This window comes from Monopterus albus, unplaced genomic scaffold (assembly GCF_001952655.1).
Source record: "Monopterus albus unplaced genomic scaffold, M_albus_1.0 scaffold335.1, whole genome shotgun sequence".
Classification (NCBI taxonomy): Eukaryota; Metazoa; Chordata; class Actinopteri; order Synbranchiformes; family Synbranchidae; genus Monopterus; species Monopterus albus.
Window position 1 is genome coordinate 147,365 of NW_018128215.1, and position 26,482 is coordinate 173,846.

The 26,482-nt window shown below is 40.7% G+C and overlaps 1 protein-coding gene and 1 long non-coding RNA gene across 2 annotated transcripts in view; both read left to right on the plus strand.

Annotated features, from left to right (window-relative positions):
- The window catches only part of LOC109974505 (contactin-associated protein-like 4), a 79,775-nt gene extending 73,410 nt beyond the window's left edge, over positions 1 to 6,365 (plus strand). The window contains 3 exon segments of the mRNA XM_020624715.1: positions 2,305 to 2,523; positions 3,806 to 3,877; positions 4,682 to 6,365. Of these exon segments, the coding sequence (XP_020480371.1) occupies positions 2,305 to 2,523; positions 3,806 to 3,877; positions 4,682 to 4,878 (488 nt within the window). The 3' untranslated portion in view covers positions 4,879 to 6,365.
- A 3,535-nt stretch (positions 6,366 to 9,900) lies between these two features.
- On the plus strand, positions 9,901 to 15,963 carry LOC109974495 (uncharacterized). Its single transcript, XR_002276969.1, has 3 exons — positions 9,901 to 10,398; positions 13,665 to 13,739; positions 15,276 to 15,963. It is a non-coding gene; the product is annotated as an uncharacterized LOC109974495 (long non-coding RNA).
- The last annotated feature ends 10,519 nt before the right edge of the window (positions 15,964 to 26,482 follow it).

The following is a 26,482-nucleotide window of genomic DNA, read 5'->3' on the forward strand; positions in this document are numbered from 1 at the left end:
AGAAAATGAATTATTTTGAATAGGTATGTTCTGTCTAAGTGCTGAGTGGCCTTTCCTTATCAGTGCTGTGCAGGACAATAAGCTGCAGTGTGCTGTTATGTATTTTTATAGGTGCTTTAATTAATTTCTTTTCAGCCATTAAAGGGTCAAGTGAAACTCAAATCAAATCGAGGTCTTGTTTCCTAGCAGAGACGTAAACTATGGTTGCCTGGTTTGGACAAGAAACGCAGCCACCAGGCTAAAGCTACCATTAGCTAACTGAGTCTTGTTCTACGGCAGCATTGCAGCAGTACAACATGATGAGGCTGACAACAGTCCTGAACGGGGCCAACAAAACACTAACATTACGCAAAGTTAGAAATTCTTTGAAATTAAAACCATATGAATTTAACATGAAGGTAAAATCAGGAACATGCTCGGTCGCTAATGTTATCAAAACAAACATGTTAGCTTTAGATGCTAACACATCCAGAAGGAAGAATGCTACATCTGAATCCAGTCTGAGTCCTCTGGTTGCTTTTAACCCTGTCGATGTCAAAAAGCCAAACTGATGCCAACCCTGGTTGTTGCTCGTTCTTTGTCCCACTCTCTCTGTGCAAAAGACCCCACCTCTTCACACTGGCAGCTGTTGGTTCAGCCCAGAGCTCCTCCTTGGCTGGATGTTAGAAATGACTAGTACAAAAAAACTCTTTTTAAAACTTTCTCTAGGTGGTGGGTGGGGCTCATGTCCACACCAACCATCAAAACAGAGACTGGAAAAGCTGGAATAACAATAGGAGGGCTGTAGGCAGCAGAGTGCCCCGTTTTCACTTTATGTCTCAATGTGTAAAATCTTAGTTAACGCCCCTTTAAATAGATACATTACAGTTGCTTTTCATGACTGAGTTCAAACTAAAAACTAATCAGTACTTTCTGTTGTTAGTGATAAGGTGGAGTTTGTTTAATCACATATTTCTTGTGTAAGTGTTCAGCATCGCAGCAGGTTTTCATGTAAACTCTTAATCAACCTCAGATTTTTTTTCTTGGATCCACAAAAAAAAAAACTATGAAAATGTTATGATTATTTTTTTCTTGTTCCCTCTTTTAATTAAATTGAATTCAAATGATCCTTCAGAGGCTTTTCTTCTCCATCCATGCTCAAAAATTACAATGACATTTTTTTGTATGAAATTGGTCAAAATTAAAAATGCTGAATGCAGGATAGCAAATAACTAATGTCATAGCTTGTATAAATTCTCCAAGATCCTTTATAGCTTTGCCTGTACATCTTCGGTGAGTAACTTGGCTCCGTTTAACACAGTGCTTTTTTAACCCCGTCGTGTCAGCATGTGACTGGGCCTCCCCTCTGTCAACCCAGAGGGGGCAGAGAGTCAGATCTGGATCAGAAAAGCAGCAGGAAAGTGGATTTTCTGTTGTTTCCTGCCAACCCTGCCATCCATCAGCCTAACTAATGGACCCAGAAGGAATACAGAGAGACAGAGAGAGGGAGAGAAGTGATGGAGTGGAGAGTGTCAGCTTAGAGGAGGTTACAGGCTGTAGCCATGGGTCCTGCTGCTCTCTTTAACATGCAGATGTGTCCTAGTAAAACCACAGTCACCTCTCAGTCATCTGAGCAGACACTGATGCAGCTGGTTACCGTGGTGATGTCTGCAAGTTCCTCAGCTGCTGTGGAGGTGAATGATGAAGGGACTGAAGTCACTAAAATAAACGGGATGATTGAACATCTGTCTTATGGAGTGGTAGATGCAGACAGGAAGTGAAACACTGACAGTCTGTTTGGAATTCTTTTGGATTGGCTGGAGGATGCCTGCTTTTTGGCCTTAGAGATGATGAAATGTTTCCACAACTACTGGATGGATTGCTATGACATTTTTTATACACTTCCTTGTTCCCCAGAGGATACATCCTAATGGCGTTGGTGGTCCTCTGACTAACAAGGTGGTGACACCACCATGAGGTTTCCATTCATAACCACATAAAATTTGGTCCACATCTATGTCACCCTCAGGTTGCATTGTAACCGGCAAAACACACTGGAAGGGTCTTCTGCATGCGTCTCACACCCATCTCATGCCGCAGATATATCATATATATGAAATGTGTCAGTCCACACCGAGATGTCTGATAAGTCAGTTAAAATGCTGAATCTGGAGAGGAAACTGGTTCAGGGCAGTATTTAAATGAGCTTTTTGCATATTTTGAGCTTTTAATTATAAACTATAAATCTGTAATTTGCCTTCTATAAAATACAGTTTGTAATAATTTTACATATCCAGCTCTCATTCATTTCATTTTTCTCTCCAGATTCTGATGAGTTGGATCCAGATCTGGCCAAGTTGGCATCTCTCGGTTTTATTGGCTGCCTGTCTGTGGTCCACTTTAACTCCATCAGCCCTCTGAAAGCTGCTCTGCTTCACCCGGACACCAGCCCCGTCATCATCACGGGATCTTTAGTCCAGTCCAGCTGTGGCTCTGCAGCCTCGGCCAATCCCTACGCAGCTGAAAACACACATCACCTGTCAGGTACAACTCGTGTGAAAGACTCAGATTTATTCACATCAATAAATCACATGGTTGCACTGGGTGATATGAAAACACACACACAGTAGTTTATTGACTCAGTTCCACATAACCCATCCTGCAACTGTAAATACTCAGATCACTAAATTTTTAATAATCCACCAGTGAAAATAATGCTCAACAAATGCATTATTTCCTTCTGTTTATTAAAAATATATACATAATTAATATCTGTCTTCAGTAGGAACCAGTGGTCTTGGGGCTGAGTGCTGTAGTCTGGGAAGAGAAGTTAGATTTTGCTGACAGTAGCTAAAATGTCACAATATTGTCAAATTTATCCTTAAGTGTTATAGAGTAAGCCAAAGTCAGTGCAGCTGACAGTGACAACAACGGTGCAGTGTTGCATGTCAGACTGGGATTCATTAAAATATCTTTGGCTTGACTTGTCAAGCCTGGACCTATTATTATGAAGCTCAGCCCATTCGGGCTTGACATGGTTTTTTACTTTGTTCAACTACAGTGGAACTCTGAGTGGGCAAACTGAGCAACGGCACAGCAGCTGCTTGGGAGCTAGCAATGCAGGTGGCTATTGTGGTGATAACATTAAAACCAAAAATATTAGGACATGTTGACAACTTTTGCAGTTAATAGAAACCAGTGCTATAAATCAAGGTCATTTTTGATTACACTAGTTAACTATCATCGTGTACAAGTTGGTTAAAATGGAGGAACACTCTGTTTCTGTCTGCTTTGGGGTTTAGTGTGTGAGTAGACCCCCCGCTGCCTTTCAATCTGTGTCTGTGTAAATTGCATGAAAGCTGCTTTTCCTGCTCATAGGAGGCTCATTAGTCACATACAGTACACTCCTTTTTCTGGGGACGCTAATGACAGTGTGACCAATGATTTCACTAACTTGGACCACAGAGGGAGAGTTTCCTTTGTGCTTTCTTTCCTCAGGGCTTGTTCTCATCCAGTTTGTGAAACTTTATGAGAGTCATTTGGAGTGTTGATGTTGAAGAGTCTGTTCTGAATGATGATGTTCTGATCTTGTCTCTGGATTTCTCTTATCTTTCACTTTGACATCTGGTCTGTTTTGGTATTATTTTTTCTTTTGTTCCCTTTTCACTTTTCTCTTACTGCACTCATTTGTCTTGATTGTTCTATTTTCTGTACACCCCTCTCTGCTTTTGTTTTGATGTTCTTTGGTTTTCTTGCTTTTGCTCTTTTGTCTTCCTCCTTTCCATTTCTCTGCTGTCCTTCTGCTCATTTTCTTTCTCTGCTGTAGACCAGTCTGGTTCAGTGAGTTCAGGTCAACCTCTAGTCAATGCCATCAGGACTGACTCAGCTCTGATTGGAGGTACTGAACTGTTTCACCATCTTTTGTTTGCATTGGGGAAAGAACCTGTTCCACTCTGTTTTACTGGTGTAACACCAGGATTTTTTGGTACATTTTTGACAATCTCTGACAAGTTCATTATAATTTTTTTAATACTCTTCATCTATAAAATAATAATGATTTTTTATTTGCATTGTAAACTAAATGGCAAAGGCTAAATTTAAACGTTACACATCACCTGAGCAAAGGTGAACAAAGCTGTGCTATAGACTAAAGCGATGTGCCAGACAAGAGTTCATGTAAAACTTTGTTGCTCTACCCGCACAGATTGATTCAAAGTGTAGGCTGAAAAGATTCAATCTATAATTGTGTAGATAGAAAATGGACAAGCCTCAGAGAAAAATCATTTAAAACTCTCCATTAAACTGGCTTGTATCAGTGCACAAAGGGCAGTTCACCTCATTAAACCTGTGCAGGAATGGCCTGGCAATGGGAAAACTTTTATGCTCCTATTTTAAAAAACATAGTTTTAAATTGATTTCAGCAACATTTTGGAATTCTAGTTAAATGAAGCATAGTCTCACATAAGGAAAGTAAGGAAAGGGCACTGTAAAGTGCAAAAAAACAAAAACAGACCATCAAAATAGGAACCAAGAGCCACCCAGGCAGTGTACAAAAGACCTGTTTACATCAATAATCATAATAAATAGGCACATATTTCATTCAGATTTTGGAGAAGTTCTTTTAAGTCTCTGTGCATTTTGAAATTTGACAATTCTCATATATCTCAGTCTTTTTATCTCTTGACATTCCTCTTCCTTGCAGGTGTCATAGCGGTGGTGATCTTTGTGATTGTTACTGGCCTGGCAATAACTGCCAGATTCCTCTACCGGAGAAAAGAAACGTATGTGAACCGGGATGTGAAGGGAGTGAAAGAGCGGGACAGCCCAGATTTCCCTTTTAACAACCAAACCGACTCCCAGAACGTCTCCAGTGAAAACCCCAAGGAGTATTTCATTTAACTGAAGGCCTGATCAGCTGGTGGGTTTTGGAGCTGAGGGTGCAGACAGGGTTTCCTTCCACAGCTCAGGACACTGCACTCAGAGCTACTCAGACACTTTGATGGAGGCTGTGGCTTTACAGCATGTGGAAAGCAAAACAAAAAGAACAATTCACAGTGTTCTGTTTCTTTAAGGTGTTGATATCCTTGTTTCTGATGTAAATATTCCAAAATGTACATGTTGAATAATGTATTTGTAACAATCTCTGCCTAATGTCACTTTGTCATATTGATATATCAGAAGTTTTGTGGTGGTCAGGTTTCTCCAGGAGAAAGGCAGGTATAGGTAGAGAAAGAGGCAAACTTGCTGAAAAAAAGGAAACCATAAAAAAAAAGGTTTGATTCAGTGAAAATCTTAGAGATTATAACTGTAAGCCTGTAAGTTTATTTTTAAATACTTCAGTGAAATATCTCCACCCAATGGCGAATCAGGTGAGAGAATGTCAGTGCGAAAACGGTGACATTAACTAACCGTTATCCCACAGACATCACAGCAAGCATCTGAAGCTTATCTTGTGTACTGTAACCATGGTTCAGACATTTGAATGTGAATGACTGAATGTGTGGTTAGAGATGAGTTGTGATGAACTGGCACAAGGACCGAGTTTATTCTTCCCCCCTTCTTTTTTTCTAATCATGAAGACAAACCAAATCACATTCTTGAACCTTGATCATTTCTACACTTATATTTTGTGTATGGTTTCCTCAAAAAGTCTTTACATTCAGTTGCTTTTTCTTTCTTCTCCCACTTAAAGGTGTCCTCCTCCCTGCTGTATGCTACCTGCTGGGAGCTTCCTCTCCCTGCTCTCTGAATGTCTCTGAACAGTAAAGCTTTTAACAGAGACAGCAGCACAGACTCTAACACCGTGTCTGTCTGTCACCTCGTTCACTGCACGTAGAGGCAGGTAATATGTTTTTGAAATGCTAATCTGCTTCAGCCTGACAGGTGGATTGTGACTCGATAGAAAGCAAAGATGATTAGAGTGACAGACAGATAATCCGAGCACTGTGTCATGCAGACATGGATATAATGAAAACGCATTCTGATATTAATACTGAAAATGGATCTAATCCCTCTATGTGTTAATTCAGCTCAGTGCCTCTGATGGAGGGAGGCTGAGAGGCAGAAAGTGGATCAACAGCAGCTGTTTCTCAAACACATATACACAGAGAGTACAGTTCCTTAACAGCTACATGTCTGACCTGCTTACATGCATTTGTACACAGTATAACTTTAAATTTCAAGAATCAAATGTTTGCCAACAGTGGTTTGTTGTTTTTTTTCCAGCAAGATTTGTAGTTAAGCCAAATGGTTATCAGTGTAACTATAATGATGTGACAGCGCATAGTGTTGGTGAATAATAGTGATGTCAGCGAGCTGGAGTGACATGCCATTTAAAATAATATTCAGAAGGTTTTAACCATATTCTGGTTGTTTGGTTACAGAAAAAAATCCTGGTGGATGGAAATTAAAAGTTTTTTTCCACAAACTCTTTGATTTTTATTTTATTAGGTGGATTTTAGCTCCTAACAGACAAATAAAGTAACATTTTAGAGGTTAAATTCTTCACACACTCACATTAAAACTATGACATATTTCATATGTCAGAAATCGAGAACATATGACACATTTGGTTTTGTTGGTTTACAACAATGCAGTTTTGTAAGACAATACCTGAGCTTTGTTATTTTCTGTTTCATGAAGCTGACAAACAGAATTCACAGCAGAGATGACAGCTCACCTACAGATTTTAACTCCAGATGATAAATATCGCTGGGGTCCAGCTTCCACTTGGGATCAGTGTCCTGCACAAGGACACTTTGACACATGGACGGGAGGAGTCAGGGACTGAACCTTACTACTACCACCAGCCTTCAAGGAAAACCACATCTGGTCAGTATGAGTTCATGCCAGAAACGACGACTCCACCTGTGATGCATCGTCCAACCCTTTTCCCCCCAACAAATCCTCTGTGTTTTCATAGAGTTGAAAATATATAAACAAAATATCTTTCAAATCTCAACCAGCAACACCATCCATTTCCACATAGCTCATCAATTTGCTCAGTATATTGTAAACACTTTCATCAAAGGAGTGTAGAGGCTTGAGGAGACACACTCTTCATTTCAGTAAAAATGATTTGCTAACTAAAGGGCCATTACCTACATTATATGTCTTACAGAGCTTTCAGTCACAACCTCATGGCCTTCAGTGGCGGGAGTTTGCTCGAACGCCATGAATATTGTGCCCTTGTCACCAGTGAGAATGAGATGGAGTAAATCAGAATGGCCACTAAACTAATGGCTAAACTGATGTTTACTCACCCCATTTAAAGATGCTCTGACTCCAATTTGCCGATAATGCAGTGCAATAAACAGCAGTGCTTAGTGGTAATGAAGCAGAGCAAAGGAAATCTGAACCATGCAGAGATCCGGAAGTCACTCTCTCTTCTTCATCACTCTATTCTCGCTGTAAGTACAGTGAGTCCCTGCATCTAATCCTGATCAGATGGCTCGTCGTCTGATTTCCAGATGATGCAGATGTTGTTTAGCAAGATGAAGTCAATCTCCTCATCATCAGTTCTACATGCAGCAAAACTGGAGGAACCCAGATGACTCCTGAGTGATGTTCACTCATCTCTGTACATTCACTGGCTGCATTTATGAGGCTGTAAAAGTTAAGGTAACTTAAAGATCGCAGTCTCCTGTTAATTTATTCATTAAGGTGGAAGAAGAATGAATGCAGGAGAATAACTCAACACAGGTCTTAAATAACCAGGATTGTACTGCTGCTGCTGTTAACACTTCTGATGAATAATCACAAATTTCCTCTTAAAGTTAATTTAAAGATTATGATCTGTTTTTTCAATGTCTTTGAAAGTATATGAATAGAATACATGATCACTGGGTACAAGCCAAAGTTTCTGTTGGACTACAACTGTGTTGGTTGCATTAATATTACTATTTTATTTCAGTCTATCCACACTAACCTCTATGTGGAGAATACAAACGAGCTTCTTTGTGTAAGTGACTCTTTCATTTTTGCTTTGAGGATATTTCTGTTTGCAGCAGTGTCACATCATCAGCTTACAATGCTTGCAAAAGGTCTCGGCTGTTGACTTCAGTGAAATCAGATGTTTAGATTTGTGAGCCCTTTAGAGCCTTGACTACTTGTCAGCACCTCATTTTCAGTCTGTTTTCTACTAGAAGTGGCTGTTACTGGCTGCAGTTTGACAGCTGTCATAATATTATAGCTGTTTATTAACAGGTGGGACATTGCTCATCTAACTGTCTGCTGTATTATAATAATTTGGAGTCAAGTTTTATAAATAAACAATCCCTCAAAAACTGGAATCATGAAAACATGCACAAATGTTGGAGTAGATGGGGAATGGAGAGTCATCTACATTCTGTAAAGGCATGATATCTCATAGTTTCAAACTTTAAACACCCAGACCTCCAGTGCCATGGCAGACTGCTGGATCTATTGGTTTTTCAGAACGTTAACCTCCTTAGAGCAAGTGCCCCTTGTGAAAGCAACAAAACAGCCCATCAACTCCACCACCTCCTGTCAGTCACCCAGCACTGTGAGAGACGAGCTAGCACAACGCACGCTGCATGTACAAAATGCCAAGAACACTGGCTCTTTTCAGGTCACTGATAAGATGAATCTGGGTAACAGCCATTTCTTCATATTGATTTCTCTTATCAAATCCAAATCTATGACATATAGGACAAGATTTAAAGAAGGCTAGTTGGAAAGGATTTTTAAGGCTCTGATGATTGATCGGTATTTTAGGCGATATGGTCTGCAACTTAATATCTGCAAAGTTCAACTTGTATTTTGAAAGGTCAGTGCAGATCAGTGATGTGATAAAACTTTATAATCCTCTCTTCTATTCTCTCTTAGCTGCTATAAAACAGTCCACTTAATAGCTTTTACAGGAGCTTACTCAAACTTCATTTTTTGGTGAAGGCTGTGAGACGCAACTGAAAGATCCAGGAAACGCTATTAAATGGACCTTAAATTAAGATCATTCTCCTAAAGACCTTAGAACCATCAACTTGCTGCTTTCGGACCAATTTCCTGTTTTATTATGGCAGTCTGGAAAAATAAGAACATTGGTGGATGAAGCAGGATTTTGGATTTTGTCAGAGAAACAGTTGAGTTTCTCTTGGCTTCAGCTTGAAGCCTTCGGTGTTTTATGATGCTCAGCTGGAGGAAAAATATCTCTTCTCTTGTCTCAGGCTGCTGGTAATTATCCAGCCCACCCACAGTTCATAATCTGTAGAGAGGTTTCTGGCCATGGAGTTTGAATTCAGACAGATGAATAATCAGATGGTTGCTCTAATTATCAGCCCACCTGCAGCACACAGTAAAGAGCAGAGTCAGTGGACTATTGCCCCCATCATTTTGCTTATCTAAAAAATGACCTAACAAACCCTTCACTTCATTGTGGGTTAATTCAGATCACCTGTTAAATTTACAACCTTCTTCAACTGAACAGTTTATAACAATCTGAAGTCTTTAGTTTTGTGTGACTCCCAATTTGAGAGAGGACACATGCTTACTGTATTTTTGGTTCTACCTCCAAAGTTTAAACAAATCTGCCATCGTTTTGGAAAAGACTTACAGGTGCATTTCAGTTTTCCTAACAAGTCTAAGCTGATGGAAATGGTTCACTGTTTAGAAGCATCTGACACAGTCAAAAATGGTGCTGGCCAAAAGTCCTGATACCGCATTTGAATTGGTGGAATAAATCTGAGACCATGGAGAAACAGAATGAAAGTGGTCTTAGTGTTTTTATTGTTGTTATTTTGTTCAACACCACTTGTATTATGAAAACAGATCACTTTTAAACTGATTCTACAGCTCTGTTTTTAAATATTGTGACAGAATGAGATGGAGGCCTACATGGAGTATTCAAAACCTGCACCACACCTGCTGATAGGAGTGTGACGTAACGAAGCCTTGTTTGGGGTGGTCACCTGATATGTGGCGTGGTTATGTAAGACACCGAAACATCGCGATACTTCTGTTTTTAAAGGCCTTCAGGCATCTGCCGATTTTAACATAATTAGTGTTAATAGGTTTTCTGTTCAGTTCTCAAGCTGTGCTTAGTGTTAGCTTGGAAAGGAGTTATCAAACTTGTAGTTTTGAAGTTTGCGGTTTTGGGACACCAGTAAAACCTGCTCCGATGTTGAGATTATAATTTGTGCATGCGTAACCCCAGCTTCTTCTCCGGTTTATTTTTGCGTCATCGGAACTTTACGTGAATTAAAGTTCCTGCCTGCGTTGTACCCAGGATGTTGTGAAAGAAGGAAAAAAGCCATAAGAATAAATCTTTCAACATCACCTGAAAGAACGAAGCTGTGGTTAATAGCCGCCAAAATGGACATAAACATTATGTGGAGCCCGTTCCCACGGAGATGTGCTGAGAAGCTCCATGCCATCACCGAGCAAACAGCACCTGAGGAGCGGGTAAGCGCAAATGAATGTATAACCTGTTATTCATCAGGTGTATATGTGTACGAAAATGTTTCTAAAAAGGCCACAGTGATTACAATTCGCCTACAGTGAAACAGTGGCAGTGGTGGTGTTTCTTAAACAAATATTAGTGTTTGCCAGCATATCTCCGAGCGTCATATTATGATGAGCAAAAGCGATTTCGATATTGTTTATGTATTTAAAAAAAAAAAAAAAACCGCGGTTCCGGGTAACAACTTACCACGGCTCGGTAGGAAGCTAGGCCTACTAGGCAGGGACACAAGAGAGTTAAATTTATCTTCTCCAGAATCTTCGACTGGTCCAGAATGCTGCGGCTCGAGTTGTCGAACACCCAAAGTACGCCCGCATCACCCCCGTTCTTCTCTCACTACACTGGCTGCCAGTACAGTTTAGAGTTGACTTCAAGGTGCTACTATTTGTATTTAAGTCTAAAAATGGCCTCGCTCCTCCATACGTGTCAGATCTTCTGTCTATTTATGCTCCGCGCAGAGCTCTGCCCTCCTCAGAACATCAGTCCTTGGTTGTCCCATGGTCTCGATACAAAAAATGGGGCAACGCTCTTTTGCTGTGTATGGCCCCAGACTCTGGAATTCTCTACTGCTAGAGCTACGGTCCATAACCGAGCTGGCGGCTTTTAAGTCAACTTTAAAAACCCACCTTTTTAGACAGGCCTTTGGTGCTTAATCCGTCTTACCTCCTCCAAAAGAGACGTTTTAACTTGTTGTTTTATTCCAGTTGTATTCTGGTATGGAAGTTTTTTTTTTAAATTTTTACTGTTTCTGCCTTGAAATTCGGTGTTTTATTTTGTTTAGGTTGTATTGTTTTAGTAGTGTTTTTAGCAGTTATACATGTTCTGCTGTGAAGCACTCTGGGCTTCGCTGGAGTGGTAAAGTGATATATAAATAAAGTTTTATTATTATTATAAGATGATGTGTATGACAGGAGAGGATATTTATGAGATTGCTTCTTCCTGCCTTCCCTTCTTATAGGTGATGGTTCTTCTCTAATTGAAAACTAACAGAGCTGATATGTGGCAGAAATAACAGCAGCAGAGGGCAAATTTTTAAACATGGCTGTCTGCAGACAATGGGGGCTTTTTGAGGATTTATCCTCACACTCATCTCCTTCTCTTTCCCCAAAACATTTCCAGCTTCTCTGTGTCTGCCTCCACACAGTGGAGTTGGTGTTCGTCCAGATGCATATCAGTTTCACGGCTGAGCCACCTCACAGCCTTGTTATCCAGTTTTAAATTGATTCTCCCAAAACATTGTCAGTTTCCCTTCGCTCTTATCAGGCAGGTGGAGAGCCGTGAGGAAGAGGGTGCAAGCCTTGACAAACTGTAGCAGAATCCAGACGGACTCAACTATTAATTAAGATCTTGTCTCTTAAAAACCCTGCCTGGTTTAAATCCTGCTGATAAGAAAGTAACGATCTTAATTCTCATAGAATAAAGACACAGATCACTTGGAGCTGATGCGCTACTGATTGAATCTTAATGCAGAGGAGACCCCATTAATAAAGTGAACACGCCTGGTGTTTACTGATGTTCAGTGGAGAAACAGTTAAAGGATTCTTTTCTGTGTCCTTCTGCCCTTCTTGTGGCTCAGTGTGTCTGGTTTTGTGTCTAAACTGAGACTAACATGGCTCCTTGCAGACACTAAAAACAAAATAAGCTTAGAGGCATGTTGAAGCTGTTGCCGTGAGGTCATCACTACTGTGTGGTTCCTCTGAGGTGCTTCTTATCTCGCCTTTCTAATAAAGGTGTCCTCAACAGTTTGACACTTATGGCACTAAAAAACAGTTTTTTGTGTTTTTTTTTGGGGGGGGGGCACATGTTCATTAGCTTTGAGTACGGCTTCTCCTGTGGGCAGTGTCTCACTGAAAGTCCACTTGACTTGACTCTCAGTCCAGTGGGTGGTGCAACTCTGGTGATGGTTTTAAATTTGTGCCATTGTTGGTGCTGCAGCTGTTCACTCCTGGGTGTTGTCAGTCTATGCATATGGGTCATTTTGAACTTGACATTGCTGGAGATTCATTGAGAGTCGGAACCCCAAACATTTCCTTTCAAAATGTCCTACAAATCATATAAATAGACATGACTGTCCTCCTGTAAAATACGATAGTATACATGACTTGTGCTAGCAGATTATTATGACAAAATGCTATATATGATAGTTTGGGGCTCTCTAGAAACCCCTATTAATTATGACATGAGGAAAGGACTAAGTATATAGAGGCACTAAGTCCATGTTCAGGGGAGGTGTGGTGGATGGCTAGGTAGACACAATACAGGACACCTGAGCTCGTGTAAAGTGTGTGAGTTTTAGTTCCTAAATGTAACAGTGTGATTTTGTTCCTAAACCTAAAATGTTGAGGAGTCCATATCTGTATTCAGCATAATCTAGCCTAATACTTTATAGTTCCAAACTTTGCCCCAAGAGTAACAGGAGGAGAGTGAAAATATTCCTCCCTGGGGGAGAAGAGGGCCATCAGTCAATTTCTTTCAGGGTAATAAACAACCCAACTCTATTTAAAATATCCTGTTGTTATAATGACCTTGTAAAATGTCAAATTGCCTATTAATTAGGTTATGTGTAGCTAATATTCCAAAAATCATTAATGAGCTAATTTAAGCAATCTGGAAGGGAATAGGTTGTAATAGCTAGGATGATCTTAGTGAAGGAATATGCCCGTATGGGTCCTGTGCTTCTGCGTCAGTCACACAGGTGTGCAATGCATCCAGACAAAACCTGTTCTAGAAATTTATTGATGGTTAATTTTGTTTGTTGTTAAAGGTAATAAAATGAAACACCTCTGTGGTGACACTTACTGCTGGAAGGTACATTAGTGGGAACAGTCTGTGATTTTAGAGGGTTGAAGCTCATCTAAGTTTTCTGCTTTCAATTATACACTACTTATTTCTCTGTGGATTTTCTCCTCCCACGCTGTCATTAGTATCTGGAGGTGGTCACCCGCTGTGATGCTTCACTGTCCCCACTGCTCCTTGCATGTTGCATACATCTACATCCTGACATTTACTGTACACTGCAGTCCTATTTTGTTCTTATCTCAAAAAAACAGAATGTGAAGCTATTTTCAGTTCACTGGGCTCTGTTCACGTTCTCTCTGCCTTTCCATCTGCAATTTATGCTTATTTTTTCCTGGCAGAGGTTTTTGCAGCTTGACTTCTTTTTATTGTCTGCATTTCAGCCCTCTCTGCTTTTTTTAATTTCTTGCAGGACTGCAAAGGTGAATTCAAAGAGTGCTGTTGGGATGATGCATTTTAGGCCAACCCGGAAGTTGGCTACAAACTGGTAATTTGATTTAGTGCTATTACCTCTTCTACAAAATCTTTTCCTCTTAACATGTGTAAAAACATAAAAATTCACCAGTGGGTTTTTCCTGATGCATTTTATGTTGTAGAACTAAATATTAAAATGTATTGTCTTAGTGTAAACTCATTGACCTCAGCACGACAGAACCAGAAGTGCAAACATGCTAACTCATTTCTGGGTTTTAGGACTCCTGCTACAGCACTTTAAGCAAAGTCCTAAGCATTTTATTAAAATTCAGATCAATTAGTGACGTGTTTGAACAGTAACAAAGTTGCATTCTGCCCACATTTGTGAAACATGGGCATATATAGTTCCTCATTAATGCGGATTCCTTTGTAAGCACCTGCCTGTCAGGAAATAAATAGTTTTGCGACAGACTGGCACTTGTGTCACCTGCTGTTTGTCCCAGTATGGTAGAGAAATGTTTCCTGCTAAAGCCAGGTCGATTTTGGCGCTGCCGGACTCATTAGTACCATCCAGACTGTGCAGTCTGACTGGACACAGCTTGTGAAATGTATTACACAACATATCTCAGAATTTATTCATTCAGTTTAGAGGAGAAAGGAGCATCTCTCAGGTGATGAATTAAACATAGTGGCAGGTAAAAATATATTAGTCTTTACCAGGGGAGCATGGACAATATATTATCAAATGAAATCTACTTAAACCGAGATAGGTTTGTATTGGGAGCAGCACAGCTGAGGTGGAGCTGACAGCTACACTTTAATGTCTCCGTGAGGCATGTCTGCAGCATATATATGACATTGTTAATATGCCATTGTACATGTCTAGAAGTGCTGATGACAATCTTGGACCAAAATGGCCACAGTTTGGAGAAGTATTCAGTAATCTTCCCTTTGTCTAAAGCAGAGACATTGTGTTGCTTAATATGAAAGGATTATTTTAAGTTACCATCCAGTGTTTAGCTGATAAAGATCAGCATCATACTGCTGCCTCATTTGCCGCTCACACTCCATTTAAGTGGGTTTTTCCACCCTTGTCTTTGTGTAACATGCGTTGTCATAATCACAGCATCTAATTGATGATAGCTTCCAAGACAATGGAGCTAGTTCTCAGTAGCTAGTTTGGTAGCCTGCTGTCGTGTTTATGGTTGGTTTTATAATGACAACAGTCTGTAAAGTTTGGTTTTGTGACGTACATTGTCATTAATGTTGGTGTAATTCCTCCTGCTACCATGGGAGTTCTATTTAATGAGACGCCCCTATGGGTCATATGAGGGGGAAGGCACAAATGACCATATGGGTCATATAGGTTGGGGGGACTTGTTGAAATGTCTCCTGAGCATCCTGTCTTCTATTGATTGGCTCTTATAAAGTTGTCATAAACTTTGCTGAAGCGTTCTTGCTGGGAGACAATGAGTTAACTGGCAGCTTAGGGGGCAATTGATTATATTCTTAACTTTCAGTAACAAATGGGTACATGTGAATCTACAAACTCATCCCAGTGTTTTTCCTCTTTTGGTTCATTTCTCCTTCCTCTGATCCATGACAACAGTGAAACCACCAGAGCAGATGGCATCGATCTGAACGTGCATTATTTCATAATCACATTGAACAGGAGCACCGGCGTCTGACACCACATTCTCTGCCATGTTGGAATCTCCTCATCACACACATATGGGTAATTGGGGAGAATAAATTCACACATGCTTGAAAGAAAACGGCTGCAGTGATAATGAGATCTGCTCCATATTCATTTCAGGATCATTTGATTGTTTATTCCCATTTGTCAGAGATGGTGGCTCTGTTCTTTGTGTGTGAAGAGTCGTTCCATTACCTGTATATTAGATTTGGACCAGCCTGCTATAAATAGAAGCCACTTACCACAGACTCAGGCTGCAGGCGAGGCAGATGCAAAGCGAATGCAGCCATGTGGACACTGATGTTGGCAGAGTGTATACATCTGTAAATTTCATTAGACAAAGTGATACAAACTGGTTAAGGACTTGCTGCAATCGGGAGAGACTACATACTTTAACACTGTACCAATGTGGTGCCGTTTGAAAAAGCTGTGATGCTAATTGTGATTAGCATGTTTTGAAGCTGTTAATGTTGCTGTATAAGGATAGTATGCTGTATGGATTTCTGAATGGGCCTACCAGGTACAGGCTCAGTTGCTCAAGGGTTCAGGGGACTTGCAGGTTGAGGTCACCACAATGCAAGCTACAACTCAGGCCTGTGTTTTTATTTTTGGATCATTTCTGATTTTGATAAAATATATATATATATATATATATATATATTTATATATATAAATATATATAGTGAAAGGTTGTACTTTATGAACTGAATTTAAAGGATCATTCCAAATAAAACTGAGAAATTCTTTTTTAAAAGTCGAACACACCCTCAAGTAATTTCCTAAACAATTAGTCCGAATATTTGTTTTTAGTTCAAAATGACACATTTGCATTTTTAAGGTGTGTTTTACTGCAGTTCATTAAGTTACTGTATAGTTTGAGTTGGACACAAAGTTACTCAGGCTGCAGCCCCTATGCCCTCCCCCCAACACTTCTGCATTAAAAGTACCCAGCACCCTGCCTATACTACACCTTTAAAGCTAGATCTAGTGTTACCTACATGTTTTACTGCTTCCTCTGGGTTAGGCAGTTTATATGCTGTTTGGATGTCTGTTTAATTATATTTATAGATCCAGAGCCTCACATTGCTCAAGTATTACCTCTGCAGGGACATTTTTACTCAAGTTGGTTCCCATCACTCTGCTTTCTAGCAGCCAACATATAGCCTATCTAAGCAAATGTTTTCTCTAAAGCTACAGATCGGTTATAGTTTAACACCCCCTGTATAGCACCACTGGTAGATCTTTACAGGCCACTTTAATCCTCCTCTCTCAGAAGTCTCTCCCTGTCATTGGCTCATTTTTCCCATCTGATCCAGACGGGCGTATGAAAGGCAGTCGCTCTGCGGCCCTTCAGTGTGTTTTCAGGTGAGAAGGTTTCATTATGTTGATTTCCCAGGAGCCCCACATCTCCTCTGCACAGCCCTTTGTTGGCTTGTTTCTGTGCACTTTCTCAGACCTCCTCATTGCTCTGCAGCCCAGCACCAGAGCATATAGATCAACAAATGATTCTGCAGCTCCGTTTATTTTTCTCCTACTATAATACCTGTAATTTTTCTGTTGTAACACAAGCTACCTTTTTGATTCTCATATAATGTCATTTACTCTTGTATTCCTCACTGCTGTAAAGCTGCCGGCAGGCATTAATCATGAGTGTTTGTTTCTCATTCTGTCGGAAGGCTGTCATGGCTGCCTCTCCTGACAAAGCTGCTGGCTCGCAGTTTGTTACTGTGTCAGTTCGCAGACTGCATGCCTCGACCTAGCCCCAGAGACTCATGGAAAATTTGTCATCTGTAGTCGGTGAGGAAACGTTATCATTGTCTTTGTCTGCCTGTTTCTGAAATTTCAGCCTCACTAATTAAGAATCAATAATCCAGTCCACAATTACTATTTATATAATTATTTATCTATTTGGCCAAAGTGGTTATTAAAAAGCTCAGTCAGTCCTGAAACTAGAAAGTGATTAAAGTGTATGAAAGAAGATGTGTAATGAGATCACCACATTCTCTGATAAAGATCTAAACATTCATGGGATATATGTTATTTAAAGGTCTCACCTATCCCCATTCTGCAGATCCTGCAAACTGAAAAAGACTAGTGACATTTTGAAAACAAGTAAACAGTGTCTGTCAGGATTAAATGGTAATGCCTCTGTTTTACTTTGTCTCCTCTCCTGCATCTCTGGTCCTTGTTTCGGACAAGCCAATTTAGAAATGCCACGACCGTTTTGATTTAACCAACTTTACTTAGCAGGACCTCAACCTCATTTTCTCATGTTTGTCTTTATCCTTCTCAGTTGCTGTATTAACACAAGTGATTCTACATGAAGGCTTCTATTCACTTTTAAAGTGGTGTTATTACAAAACTGACATGCCAGACATTACACTTTTTATTGTACTGTCTGTAGAAATAACAGCCGCTGTTAGAAAGCACATTGCGGTGACATCAGATTCAGGTCATCGGGTCTAAATATAAATCCAAATCAGCCTAAACTCTGACTCTTATCAAAGCACAGGCAGAATAGTTTAGAGATAATATATTTTATTTTGTTGTTTGGGAATGAAAAATATGTCAACTGTCTGATTCCTTTATGGTGAAGTAATCAAAATGTTTGGTAAAACCATAATGAATTCTCAGCCAAACATTCAATTGCAAATGATTTTTCAATTAAAATGAAGACAAACAAGAACATTCAATTAATGAATAATGAGGTTTTGGGTCAACACACCAGTGAATAATCAGTTTTCCCTATATTAGTTTGCATGTTCATTTTCCAGATAATTGAGTGGAAAATAAGACTTTTTTTTACATTGTTGAAATCCTGCTGGATGCGAGGGAGGCTGGAGGCAATAGAACAGGACTCCAACTACAGTATATGATTTTTAATACTGCAAGTAGAGGGGCTGAGGGGCACATTTAAAAATAACAGTGGAAGATAAGACTAAAGATGGAGGGGGGGAAAGGAAAAAGCATCTATCTCTCCATTTAACTTCTCTTTAATTTGTCTAGCTTTTGTTTGGAGTCCAAGGACTTTTACATGCACTTATCTTTTTGTGCTGTCTAACATCTCGCCTTTTTACTTTGTTTTGTAATTTCACTCACTGATGTACAGTGTATTCGGAGTGCCAGGGCTTTGTGGACTTTGTGGTTAGAAAGCTTTAGCTGGCAGAGAATTCAGTTAATTACTGTCTGAATACTGATGGAACACGGTGAATGGTGTTGTACTTCTCTCCGGCTTGTTCCAACGTTGCATTGCTTTGCCAGTTGAAACAATGACACTAACTGCTCCTGTTGTGTTTGCCAAATGGAATCAAAAGTGGAAACTTGTGTTTTCTAAATGCCGCAGAGCTGAATGTCTCATCAAAGGACAATAAAACAGATTCCATATGCAAATAAAACAGACGCACACTGCTGAGGGGAATCAACATTATCACAAGGGTCATTGCTGCCTCACTTTAGGAAGGTCTCACAAAGTCTGCTGGTAATTTTGCTGTGATTGTTACATCGTCTCTGGGATTTCTTCAGAGTGAAAATGAAGTCAATAGATGCAGAAATGCTTTCAGGGTGAAGAGAACCCACATCCGAGACAGTAAAACAGTCCTTCTGGAAACACAAACAAGGACGAACAGGATGTGATTTGGACAGTCTGGGGACAAATGAACAACAACACTGAGGTTTTCTGCAGCGGCTCCTCTCTGCCTGACCTGCACTGGCACGGGTCAGTGGACGAGACTGTTTTGTGGTCACAGTGAGAAGACAATAAAAACAGAGTTAGGAGACGTGAGGGGAAGCTCAGAGACGCTAATTGGTTTTGCTGCTAAAGGTGGAAAACAGAGCAACTGGTGCAGGATCCACAGCTGCAGGTGACTGACAGTTCAGAGGTAAGAGACAGAGGCCAGGCAGTGGCCGAGGACCGGTGGAAGGTGGCCAGGAAGGTGTAGAGGTCTGGGGACAGGGGTGCAGGGTGATATTGAGATGAGCCTGTGGCTGGAGCCAGGAAAGGGTCATGATTCATGATGAGTTTTGGGTTGAAGCTTTATTCTCTGAATCCAAAATACTCCCAGGTCAATAGGAGTCTGCACCTCTACAATGATTTTTAACTTTCCCCTTTTGAAGAATTGTTTTGATCCAATTATCAGAGTAGTTTGATCACTTTGAGCTGCACTTTTGTTTATCTATGAAATGATACATCCTCGCAATTTTTTTGTGATTTGTGAATTTCTTTGCCAAGGATTAGGTCTTTATAAAGATAAATGAAACCGTATTTACTCATGTCTGTCTCATATTGAAGACAGTCCAACTACTGTGCAGTAGAGGTTTGTCACCACTTCCGGCCGTTTTTCTCATCAAACTCTGCTCCATTTTTCACACAGAGATTGCAAACAAAATATTGTTTGTCACAAGAGCTCATAATTCACTGGCAGTGGCCCAGAGGTGCAGGGTGCAAAGGGAAGCTTCACACAGAATATGCCAGGGAAATGCCAAATCATTTAATAATTGGAGGCATTTTGTGGCCAGTTTAATTTCTTACAGCTTTGTTTAAACTTTCAAGGTCAATCTGCACCAGAGACGGTTAATTTGTGTCCCTCAGATGGCAGCTCGACATCAGTCATGTTTGGGATAATGACTTCAGGGACTAGATTCACTGACACTGATGAGTGAAGAGGGAATGGACAGAGGATTCAGCCTGGAGAGGATGGAAAGGTCAGAAGACAAATATAACCCCAGGCTGAGAGCAGTTTGAGTCTTAGGAAAAAGCCATCGAACTTTAAATTTGCTACACTTAAAGGCCTTTCTCAACAAGCAGCTGGAATGACCTTCAGCTGGTCTGAGGATTTTCACTTCTTTGCTATATTTGACCTGCAGAAGAACTTTCTTTCATCTTGCTGTTTAAGCTGTAGTGGCATCTGAACTGGGGAAGTGTTGTCAGCTCTGCTGGTTCATCTTCAAGCTTCAGCTGCTCTGCTTATTGTGTTTCTCCACTGGAAGGGCTGAAAGATCCCAGAACAGCAGTGCTGTGAACTGAAACATGCTGTGACAGTACAATACACAGTCTCTCAGCGTGAAGAGCAGGGGTCAGACACTCTGAGGAGCAAACTAGTTCTAGACCCAACATGGTGCTTTTACATGAAAACTGGCTTATGGCATCATGCTAAGGATCACTCAGTCGGCCAGTCTGACCATTAGTTTGGTACAAACTCCGCAACTACTGGATGTGTCCCTACTTTGGTGATCCATTGCCTTCCTGTAGCACCACCAGCAAGTCAGCATTTCAATTTGTCTGAGCTTGCAGTCGGCTTTACTTTTGTTGTCATCACTTATCTTAAAATATGGCCTAACCCCTGGCTCACCCAGCGTGAGGTAACGCTGCCATTAATTGGTATCGGTGGACAGGTTTTATGAGTATGCGTAGGGTATAGATGGTGGTATCAGCAGCGGTGCATCCCTAGTTGTAAGCTCTGTCTGTGCACTCGTGGTTAGAAACACCTGTCAAACGACTGCGCAGCTCACATGCAATGGTTAGAGACACCTTTTTCAACACCTGTCAAATGACTGCGCAGCTCACATGCATTATTATCATACAGTTTATCCAGTTGTGCAGTGATGGCGTTTCTTGATGGGACCCTATACTCCAGATGAACAAATACCATCAAACTTCAAAAACCCTCCCCCCTCGACAAATCTAATGGGTAGCATGTCCCTTGCCATCATCTTTGTGATGAGTGCTGTTGATTGCTCTGCACTTCGGTCATCAGACTTCCTTCCTCAGGTGACAAAGCTTTGCCGCTGACTGTTGATCTGCGGACCACACCCCACTTTCTCCTGGATACCTAGCTGTGCATAGTTTTTGTCGATTTATGTTATGCTAACTTCAAATGCACCTCATTTTTTTTTTATTTTCTCAAAGAAGCTCCACACAGAACATTGTGATGGTTGTTGTCTGTGCATGTTTCTGCTGTTTGTATTTGGTGCTGTAGTAAAATAATATACTGACTTCACTGTTTCCAGGAGCTGGCAAAAGAAGGGGAAAACAGTGGCTCTTTGATTTTAAAGACAAAACCTTAGTTGCGTTAAATATTTGATTTTTCTTTTTAATTTAAAGACTATTCGAAAATCATTGCCCATCCCTAGTTGAATTTTGCCTTGTGATCTAGTCTTGCAGCTACTTGGCATTCAGTAAAACACTGCAAACGGAGGTACTGAGATGCAGACGCCTCTGTCTTCTGATGGTCACTCTGTTTACAAGACAGGCTGAGTCACTCCTCTCCACAGAAAATTGACTTTTCCTGTGGTTATAAGACAAACTGACAGCGAACACAGAGCCGTGATTACTCTGGCACTCAGCTGTTTCACAGGACGAACTTGCAGCTTACTGAAAAAGCAAACCAGCTCGTGAAAATACACAAGAGTCCCATCGGAGAGGAAAGGATGCTGGAGAAGAGTGAACAAGGGATGAGAGGACAAAGATTTAAAGCAAAGGTTGAGGATGAGAGAGAGTGTGAGGGAGGCTAATGAGCTGCGGCATCACAGCAGGAGAGCAGGATGTTGTTTATTCCACTCACTGTTAGCGACTTTGGCTAAAGAATGACATGGTCCCTTTTTAAAGGCTACAGCTTTAAGTAAAGGTTTCCATTAATGGCCCTCTCCTCATTGACAGACATTTATTAATGAGAACCTTTACTACAGAAATTTACTGACTCTCACTAATGACTTTTTAATGATGTTTGAACTTGCCACCTCAGTACTTACTACCTTTACTGTCTGTCTTTTCATTTGTCTTTGGTCTAGTTGATATTTATAATACAGTTTTCAGTCAAAAGCCTGCTACCTCTTCAGCAGTTTTTTAAATTCATATGGTGTTTACTTGTTAAATTAAGCAAGTCCTCAAAATTATACAAGAAGGCTCTTGTCCTTCTTGACGCATTTTCTGTGACGCTATGGTTCAAGCAGCTATAACTTGTATTTTCTTGATAATATTCTCACAAATGGCTGAATGAAAACGATGTGAAAGGGATTGTGATTCATTTATATGACGAGTGATGATCACCTGACTCTGTGTTTATGGAGCTTTATACAGGAGCATCTTTCATGAACTGAAACCTGACTGTTTTGGTTTTCTCTCGTCGTTCTAGTAGCATCATTTTGTGCCACAGCAAGCAGCTGTTTTCACTGAAAAATCTGAAAAACAGTACTGAAGCCTTTAGGCCAGTGGCTTTTGAAGGCAGCATGTTGAAGCTACTTATCAAACATATGCTCGATTAGAAGTAGCTATAGACTATGTTGAGCAAGAGCCATTTTGTTTACAATTTGTATAGCCGCAATCTTCCTCTTTCTATTTTTAAATGGCGAATACAGATACCGCTGGCTGTAGTCTGCGCGGTTTGTACAAGTGCTACTGTTTGGTCCAGATGAATGCGATGCAACATTTGGCCTTTGTCGCTGCTAGTTCTTTGAGGTTGGCTTGGTGCCTTTGCCCTTAGAGCTTTACGTTTCCTCCAGAAGTTTAAAAACAAACATAAGAGAGTTATTGTTGGACTTGCAGTTTGCCAGGTGTCATGTTTGTCTTCAATTGAGTCTCACTGTTGCTTTTTGTCACTTCTGGGTGTGTAAATAAGCAACCGTTTCCCACACCAACTTACAAGGTGTTGATATGTCAGCATTATGTTCACAACTTGTTTATGCCGCCAACATGCTGCCAAAAAATTGAGGTTTGTGTTAAAAATGGCTACTTCATTAAGGGTAGTGGAGCTTTGCTGTCATTACAGTAATAGATGTGGTTAAGATTAGGGGACTGAACGTGGAAGCAAACGGCAGGGTCCTGTGTTAAGTCTGATGTTTAGATCACCATCCGTCCACCAGCCTCCTCCTTACTACTGTACCTTCCAACCTAATTGATTAAGGGACGGCACAGAGACGGCACAGCTGTTCTTAGAAAGGAATCAGGGAAACATTGAGACCTTATATGTTCGGTTTCATTTGTGGACAAGTACAGCAAATATCATTAGTTTGAAACTTGGCTTGTACTGATACAGATGGAATGATCATAATGTGATTAGTGGAAAGGGGCTTTGTTCCTTTTCCTCCTTGGAGAAATAAAGTTCATTCTCCCTGCATTGTGTAATGACCTGAGATGTTAAACTGCTTCCGTCCTCTGGTTTACTGGACCACTGGACTGAAGCCCGGTGTGAAAAATAGGCTGTCCTTAATTAGATTTTTTTTACTCAAGTCTCCTGAGGGTTAGTTTTTCATTGTTGTGGGTCATACCTGCAGAAAGCATCATGAATACGAGGTTGGGCTCATTTACCAGACCCCTCTGGTTTTGGACCTTTTGTTGTTGTAGAATTATATTTAAAGGATTGCCAAATTAGTTTGCAGAGAGACTGCACCCTAGCTGTTCTTAGAAAGGAATTAGGGAAACATTGAGTCCTTATATGTTCGGTTTCATTTGTGGACAAGTACAGCAAATATCATTAGTTTGAAACTTGGCTTGTACTGATACAGATGGAATGATCATAATGTGATTAGTGGAAAGGGGCTTTGTTCCTTTTCCTCCTTGGAGAAATAAAGTTCATTCTCCCTGCATTGTGTAATGACCTGAGATGTTAAACTGCTTCCGTCCTCTGGTTTACTGGACCACTGGACTGAAGCCCGGTGTGAAAAATAGGCTGTCCTTAATTAGATTTTTTTTACTCAAGTCTCCTGAGGGTTAGTTTTTCATTGTTGTGGGTCATACCTGCAGAAAGCATCATGAATACGAGGTTGGGCTCATTTACCAGACCCCTCTGGTTTTGGACCTTTTGTTGTTGTAGAATTATATTTAAAGGATTGCATTTTATGCAGTCACTCAATAACCCACAATGGCAAAATGAAAAGTGTTTAGAAATGTTTGCAAATTTCTTAAAACTCGAAAACTGAAATTGCTCCCAATTTAAAATCTACAACTGTAGTTGTCTGCCTACTCTCTGAAGCCACTGTGCATGGATTGTGTGATTTTGTTAGGGTGGTGTTGGCTTTTACTTTCTGTTGCTTTTCCCTCTTTCTTGGTCTTTTATTTTTTTGGAGGTACTTTTAAATGCAGCCCGTGATTCTTCATCTATATGTCTGTCTGTGTCTGACAGGAGTGAAGTCATTAGGTGTTATAGGATCGATGAGGCTATTCTGATCTCTGGCAGTCTACACAAGCGTGTTATCAGACACTGGGTACCTTGCTTTGCTTTTAGTGCTAAATGATGAGATCTTTGGAGAGGGATGGTATTGCCCATGGAACAGTCCTTTAGATTTCGGTGCTGATCTGGATTATCGTTCTGATCTGGGAGTTTTTGACAGGATTCTTCACCGTTGTGAGATGGGGCCAATTTTATTATTGGAAGTATCACCTTTAGGTGTAATGGCATTATGGGGACAGTGAGCTGCCTGCATGGTGAATGCAGGAGTGTTGTCATTCTGACAGACTGGAATAAATAGATTTTGCTGTACCAATGTTTATTTTTATTACTCCACTGGAGAAATCATTTGTGCAGCCTGGAGAATCTGTGTTTCTGAGATTATTCTGAGGTTATGAAAAGATGTATCCAAAGCGCAAAAATCCCACATGCAAACATCTCATCCTTTGTGCTTTGAATTTTGATTTTGGTTGTATGCACCCAACTCCCCCTATTTGTTCTGTTCCTATGAAAAGGTGTACTGAATGTCAACGGTTCCTTAAAGTGTACACTGTACACTCATTATCTAGCTGATTCATTTGTCAAAGTAACAAGACATCACAAGCTACAAATCCTGCATTTAAGCTCCTAGATTTGAGAAGCATATTTTATTTTTTGCTCCCTGCCTACTTGCTTGTTGCTTGATCTTTGTTTTACTGTTCCACTTGAGCGAGTTGTTTTGCATAAGTGCATCGATTAGACACCTAGAGTTAAATGTATAGATGGTGTGTGCACAACAGACAAAGCGAGCCAGGGGAAAGCTGCACTCAGCGCAGCCACAGAGGGGCTGGCGACGGGTAGACTGCTTCTCCCTGCTCGGCTGCTTTAATGAGAGACGGCAAACTCATTCAGCAGTGCGAACAAATTACTGGGACAAACCGCAGCAGGCGCGCGCGCGCACACACACACACACACACACACACACAAATAACCCTCCCGGCTCGAAAATCGAACACTCTGCTGAGGTCGTGAAACTACGCACATATAAAAACTGGAGGCTTCATTGATGTAGAGATAAAAGTGCTGCTTTGCCTCAGAGTTGTGACTGGTCGTAATAAAGAGGACAAGCACACAGGGGACGCCAAGTGTCCATCGCTGGTTTCTCCTCTAATGTCCACCCTGTCAATTCACCGTTCATGTCTGTCACTCTTGGGTGAAACTCAGTTTTTACGGTTTATTGGACTGAATAGGTTTCTCACCAACAAATCAAAATGAAGCTACACAGCAGGGGTGATTGAAACGCTCAGCCCCCACTGTTGCTCTGTAATGTGGTCATTCTGACGTTCAAAACATTGCTTGTACTTCCTGCCCTTGAGATTGCACCCACCTGCTACACACATCTGAAAATCAAAGTGAGGAGAATGTCCTCCTGTAAAAATGACTGCATTGTTTGTGCCAGCAGGTTATTACAACCAACAGTTAGGTGTTCTAGTTTGGGTGGCCCTAGTAATTATGACACAAGCAAAGGCATAAGTTAGGTGACACCATATATAGACCCAAGTCCATGTTGGGAGGAGGTTAGGGTTACATGAAACACAGGGTTTTCCCCCAGGTGAGCGGGGTTCGAATTCAGTGTGTGATGTGTGTTAAACCTAACCAAGTGGTCTGTGTGACATAACGTAATGAAACGTGACTATTTCATAAAAAGGCCACTGGTAACAAGTGGCGAAAGGAGATTAAAGAGGTTGCTGGGGATATTAAACGCCATCTGGCTACCCACTACTCACTAGTTCGCCTGTTTAAACTTGCATTGCAAACTATTCAAACCGACCCACCCGAGATCATTTGCTAGATCAGGTCACGCTAAGAGGAAAGGATTTTGTAGAAGGGGTACTAAATCAAATTACAAGTTCGAAGCTGTGGTGGTGACGTTGAAGTCATGGGACCGTGGTGTAGGTTATTTTATTTTATTTTTTATTT